This window comes from Fulmarus glacialis, unplaced genomic scaffold, assembly GCF_000690835.1.
Source record: "Fulmarus glacialis isolate BGI_N327 unplaced genomic scaffold, ASM69083v1 scaffold8940, whole genome shotgun sequence".
NCBI lineage: Eukaryota > Metazoa > Chordata > Aves > Procellariiformes > Procellariidae > Fulmarus > Fulmarus glacialis.
Window position 1 is genome coordinate 49,845 of NW_009185930.1, and position 6,808 is coordinate 56,652.

At 41.7% G+C, this 6,808-nt stretch overlaps 1 protein-coding gene across 1 annotated transcript in view; it reads right to left on the reverse strand.

Annotated features, from left to right (window-relative positions):
- The window catches only part of DCC (DCC netrin 1 receptor), a 189,834-nt gene that overhangs the window by 25,237 nt on the left and 157,789 nt on the right, over positions 1-6,808 (reverse strand). The window contains exons 18-19 of the mRNA XM_009584865.1: positions 5,922-6,148; positions 3,327-3,443 (exon numbers count right to left, since the gene is read on the reverse strand). Of these exons, the coding sequence (XP_009583160.1) occupies positions 3,327-3,443; positions 5,922-6,148 (344 nt within the window). The remainder of the gene's footprint in view (positions 1-3,326; positions 3,444-5,921; positions 6,149-6,808) is intronic.

Below are 6,808 nucleotides of genomic sequence, written 5' to 3' on the forward strand. Positions count from 1 at the left end.
TTTGGCTTATCTAGCACCTTTCACACATGAATTATAAACAATGCTGTAAACTTTAAGATAGTCATTACAATTGCTCTAGCTCCTACTACATCCATTACACAGAGTGGCGAACTGGGCTACCTGCCCAAGGTCACACAAGAAGCTATGACGGTGCCAAGGCTTTATGGGGGTATTTTTAAGCACACGGCTTTCAGCAAGACAACGCTGCATTTCCAGAGGTAACAGACAAGTGCGGAGATGAAGAAAACTCAGGAAGAAATGCTAACCGGGGTGATTGGATCTTCAGATTTGTCTGGGTCCAATTCACCCACTCTTAGAAGAGAATTTCTACTATTCAGACATTTCATTTTGTCTGTATAAGACATTTTTATTGACAATATTTATAACATTGCTGCTACAGTGAAAAATACCACTCTTTATTGAATCCTATTAAAAAACAACTTGTTTTTCAAAGTCCATTCCTTCATTTCTTTTTAGGGTGTAGACACCCAGCACTTTCATTTTTAAAATAAGAAAAGATTACTATTCATTGCAGTAGTCTATTGTAGAGCAGCTGGAGAAAAAGTAACATCAAACATTTTCAATAAATCTTTGCAATTTCAAGCAGATATGACAACAAATCTGTTCTGTCATAGCCTGTCAGCAATTGAATTTGCACTTAATATCGATACACTAAGACACCGAAAACAGAAATTCCCTGACCAAATCATGGAGCTCCCTGAACACTGGTCTACATTTAAAATGTTCTGTATCATGTAAAAAAAGCAGCACCCAAGAACAGCTTACAGAAATGACAAAGTAGGACATTTTGAATTGTATTCAAGCACCCCAGAGGCTGCCAAAGCAACTGAGTCGACATGTTCATATTTCTCTGAAAAAAAGAATTGTTGTGATTTTCTGCCTTTTTAGGGAGGGGGATAAACAGAAAAATACCTCCCTCAAAACAGCAGAAATCTCTCTCCAAACTGATTTATGCTGTGAGCATTTTATTTTCCTCTTCAATAAGTAAAGATTACAAACAGCAAACAGGAGCATTACAGGTACAATACTTGAATGTGATACCTTGCAAAGACTCTCAATTATTTTTCTCTGTAAACACTCCTCTCCATACAACAGCCTTGGTATTTGTGACTGCCTGTATTTCAGTAGCATTAGAGCCATCAAAGATATCACTAAAACCTTATCAAATTTGTCTTGTTTATGCTTCTTCCACTTCAATAAGTAAAGGTGCATTATGGAGTATATTTGCTCTCAAAGACTGCAAATACTGATTATTGAGATGAGCGTGAATACTTCCAGATTTGGTATTTAACAATTAACAGTATGTGGTTTTTGCTTCAGAATTACAATGTTGCTTCTTCAATCTATTTAATTGCTCACCACTGACAATTTCTTTCAGTATCAGGCAAACGGAGCGAAATTAATTAAAGCATCTAATCTGACAAAGCCTCAATTCTGTTTTCTGGGGAAAGACACATATTAAGCATAACTCAGCCTGCACAAACACACAAATAAGACTTCTATAAATCTGAGTTTAATTATTTGCAAACAATCATAATATGTGGTCACTGTAGATTAGATTTATACAGTTGAAAATACAAATAAACAGAAAAAAGGACATCATTTGTCAAAATGCATCATTTGACTGAAAAAACTAAGTATGTTTGAGGGCGCTTTTACCTATAAGCTGTAGAACAACGTTGACTTGACTTGTACTTAACTAACACTGCTATTGACCCATTGTAATTACAATTGATTTGGTTCTGATTTTGCTTACACCACTCCAAGTCTACCCGTTTTCTTGGACTGCTGCCCTCCTTCAACCCAGGCCAACCCAGGAGGAATCCCACTGAAAAAAGGGCAAATTGCCTGATTGTGAGTTCAGTGCGGTTACAAGATGGGAGTATTTCCCAGGACACGGCCAGGTGGTGTAAGAGCTTTCTCCGCCTCAACCCAGAGGTCTTTCTTCCAGATCACAAAGAGGGTGGAGGCTGAAATGTGACGATACATCCAGCCCAAGGCGTGAAGAACTGGAATTCAATCTCTCCCTGGGCACTTGTGGTTTATCCTGGTAAGGGCTGGGTACTGAGGCTGAGTAGCGTGACCCGAATCGCACCCAGGATGAACACACATTAAGGGAACCAATACTAGCTCTTACTACGTAGTTCACTGAACAAAGCCAGGGTAGGTTATTCCCTCTCCTCTCCTTCATTCAGTTCCTTCTGGTTTTTTTTTAATATATCATTTGTGATGTGCCCTTCCACAAACCTACAAATAGGCACTTACATTCAACCATCAGAGCTAGAAAGAAATTTTGTGATGAAATGGATTTCTGTCAGTGTATTTTCATTTTTCTTCACTCAGACTGTTTACACAGATGTACCAATTCCTATAGATTTTTGATCGGATCTATTTTGTGAGGTCAAAGGTAGAACTTCTAGGTAAAAGCTGAGAGCTACCAAGAGACTGAACACAGGGCTGCTCAGAGGAAAGGTGGAGACCCAAAGCCTCATCCTCCACCGGGAACTCATCAGTGCCTAACCCTCTCCCTGGTGCCTGCGGGCTCTCCCTTAGCCCTTTCCTTTGCTCAGATGTGGAACAAGGTCACTTCAGAAATTTTAGTAAGTTCTGCAGGATGGGAGAACCTATCTAATGCTCTCCAGCCTTCCTGTCTTTCTTGTGTACTTCGCTGCTTTGAAAAAAGGTTCACTTCATCTACGAAATTTGTTCAATGATAAACACTCTGTGGTCACTAAAATTTAACACCTATTAAAAATATCTTTTCTCCTCATTTATTTGGCTTTATAAGAGAGCTGCTCCGTATTAAAAAAGCATATAGTGGCGTGGCCAACTACTATAAACAAAAGAAAATATAGCAGAAACTGCAATAATGTCCACTGATTATAATTATCGATAGTAATAATAATAATATCACAATTTACATCTGTGTATTGCAAAGCCTTCTGCTCTAGCAGCTTGAACTCTTACTTTTTAAAGTTTTATAGCAGGGAGACAGAGGGATTTATCCATCACTATCCACCTGGTAAAAACAGAAACGCTGACTCTTCAGGCTTAGCCTGGGCTGAGTCTAGCAGAAGTATGATTTCTGAATTCTCTCCATAGTTTTTCCACTGATGCGTTGTGAAACCCTGGCAAGCTTCCAGGCCTTTTATGGTTTTTTTTTTAGATGAAGAAAACATTGCTAATGCTATTTAACTTTATGAGGCATAACTAGATCATATTTGAAAGATCGTACGAGATCTTCAGATGGGTGAGCACGGCTAGCAGGGTGCAGAGCGGGGCTGGGGGAAGGTCCTGGTACTCACGAGGGTTGTTTGGTTGTGAATCCATGGGGATCATGAGCTTGGCACGGGTGGCTCTGCGGGCAGCAAGCGAGCGCTCCAACGTGGACATGCTGCTTCCAACATCTTCTGTCTCGGGACCTAGAGAAAAACAACACAACAGCTCAGTTGAAAATGCTGTAAATGAATGTTTCTCTTCACCCTATACCTAGCAGAAAGATCAATAGGTTTTTTTAGAATTCAGTTCTTTTAACTGACCATTAAATATCATCGCCTGCAAAGAGCTGCACAGACTATTTTGGCTGCCTTTTCTGAATAAAATTATTGTTTGCATTTTTCAGTAAGAGAATCAAGATATCATGTCCCCTTTTTCTTTGTCTCTTAAATTAGCTTGAAAATCCCATTCACTTCACAAAAATATGACATCTTTCTTGTAACTTCCTTGTAATAAAGTTATTTTAAAATTCAAGTATCAAGACCAGAAAAAGGCTGCATAAATGCAGGTACCTACAAAGCCTAGCAGCCAAGAATTGGTCTTTGAAATACATCTGAAGGATGAAGGTTTCCTTCCTTGTGAGATGCCACAAAGTCCTATGTCCTGATTGTCCAGTAATTCATGGCAGCTCTTCCAGCCTGTGCATCTTGTTTTTTCTACAGAAACCATGGCAAGTTAAAGATGTGCCTGGATCTTCCCATTATTTGGTCCTGGATCACAACTAGCACATCTAAATCAGAGCTGAGATACGCTGCCTGATGTCCAATCCAATTCAAAACTGTCCCAGCAGCTACATAAATTAGATATTCTGTTTAGGTATTGAAATATGGATGCTCTAATTTAGTCACATTTAGTATAGGATACTTGAAGTATTCAAAAATTCTAGAGAATACGCTTGTCAGAAAGAAAGTGTGCTTGGAACTGGGTGTTTGGTGGAGTAATTTGCAAAAGCTGTATTTCTCACTTCATACCTTGTCTCACATGAACCTTATATTTATGTTACTTTTGCTATTTTAATAAGCCATGGCTGAAGTCAGTTTAATACTGTCATACAGTTAAGCTTAATACCCACTCAGAATATTCATCTCTGATGTACCCATGCAAACACATATTCCTTAAAAAAGAAAAAAAAGATTTGCATGAAAAGACTATTTTTTTTCCCAAACTGCTCTTCTCTGAATTGCGGGACTGAAATGCCAAGTTTTCCATCGATGGCCACTCAAAGACATAATGGCTAGCGAAAAGCCAGGGACAGTATTACTGAACTGTGTATTACAGAATGGGAAGAAACATAAAGGCATTTATTCACTGTCCAAGGCGTTTACACATAAAATATCTAGCCCAGCCTTTGTCATTAACTTGCTCATATGCTGTGATGGCTTCCTACCAGGCACTCGATTGCAAGCCTACTGCAATCAATGAAGCTCTCACACTGATCTTTCTGGGCCCTGGGTCAGCTCTCCTGATCGCCAGCAGTATCTGTTTAGGCAAAGGGAATCTTCTGGTTATGTTTTCCCAATGTCTAATATAACGAGGACCTTGGCATTAAAACCAACAGAAATCATTGTCACAATTATCTTCTAAATAGTAAACTATCAGCCCAAAACACAATGTCAGAAAAAGAAGATTAGATCTGTTTAGAAATGTGAAAACCGTTCCTTTTTAACTTTTCTTTCCTTGCAAGAACAGGAGCTACGGAAAAGGGATAAAAACATCAGAGGCATCTGAAAAAGTCACCTTCATTATTTACAGCCCCAACCGATATTCTGGAATTACCTCACTCCGTCACCCACGAGCAGAGTGTTCATGATGAACTCAAGACAAATATGTTTATGTTTTCAACTTCCGTGCTGTGTTTCGCCCTCCGTCCCGCTCCGTACACACCACCTGCCTCTCCCAAGGCTTTCTATTATTACGGTGGAAAAAATGTTACCAGCTAAAGTGAAACCTGTGGTGTGCTGTCTGCGCTAAGGTTAAAAAAAGCAGAAGGAAACTTCACTGAAACCACGTTTTTCTTACAGAATTTCTTTCTTCATATCTGCAAGTTTTCTCAGTCTCCCTGGCCCAAATTCTGCTCCCGGTGACGCTGCTGACCTTCTCCCGGACCATGTTCTCCCTTTGCTTCACTTTTCATTTCTTTTTTCCCCCACTTACTTCTCCATGCCCGCTTTTTCCTCTCTGTTTTTCTTAGCACAGTATGCAAATTTAACAACATTTGACTTCCAGTTGAATTCCTGAACTTAAAAAATCAGAATGGTGTAAAAATAAAAAACGATGGGTTTTCCCCTAGTCTGAAACCACTGCAAAAATCATCTAGGACCATCTCTCCCGGCACCCACAGCAGAGCTGTCAATTCTTCCAATCTCCTCCCGGCTCTTGCCAGGTTTAGCGGTCTGTTAGAGACTCCCCGTGCCGGGCTAAGTCACTAACCAGCAATATCAAATGAAAGAAAATTTATATGCTGGTGGTGGAGGAAAAAAAATTGGAGTACATGGAAGAGGGTTGGACTACATGACCTTTAAGGTCCCTTCCAAGCCAAACCATTCTATGATTCTGATTCCAATTTCCCCGTATCTACAGAAAACCAGCCAATCTCTGTCTCTCCGGCCCTCGGAGCCCCTCACCGGGCTGCGGGGTGCTCTTGCTGCCCAGCTGCGTTTCCGACTGGCTGTGGCTGACGGGGGTGATGTCCTGGCAGCTCTGCATCGGGGAGTCCCTTCCTGCGGGGTCCGAGCCCGTCGGCTTCTCGATGTTCTTCATTTCCATCTCCTCGTGGTGTATCCACAGATCCGGGGGTCTCAGGTCCTTCTGGCTGCCCTTCCTTTTACCAGCGCTGTGGGTTGCACGTTTTCTGCAGCAAAGAAAGATCAAAACCGGCACGTGAGAACATTTTTCCCCTTTATAAGGCCAAAAGAGTGATGTCTCCTCATTGGTGTCTCTCTAAGGAGCCCCTCTGGTTGTGTCCTTCAAAGGACAGCAGTTATCTTGGTGTGCTCCTATGCTTCCCGGGGTTTGCTCCAGGGGATGGCCTGGGGCTCAGCAGGGTGGGTCATTTTTTGCAGCCCTTGATGTAGAAATTGGGGAAGACCACTCTTCTGGGAACAGAAGGGAAGTGGCCAGTTTCATCTCGGGACGAGCAGCACTTGTGGCGTGCCTGCACCTAAGAACAGCGACTGAAAACCGCTGAGCTCACTTCTACCAAGTTATGTGCATCTTATACCTCCTGTAACTGCGTGCAGCGTAAGTTATAGTTCTTTAAACATACACTAAAGCAGTATTTTTATTCCAGAAAAGCTCAGCAATCCAGAGTAGCATCTCCCAGAGCAACATTAGCTCTCCTCTCTTTACGCACAGGTATTACAACACGCTCTCGTGCCAGCAGGCCCCCTCCTCCGGGGAGCACGCACCAAAGAGAACCTTGATTCCCAGGGGTGATGGGTGCTCTCAGCTACTCGTTACCCCCGTCATATGCTCACCCCGAAACACAGCCGTGCACCTCCCGAAGGGAAAG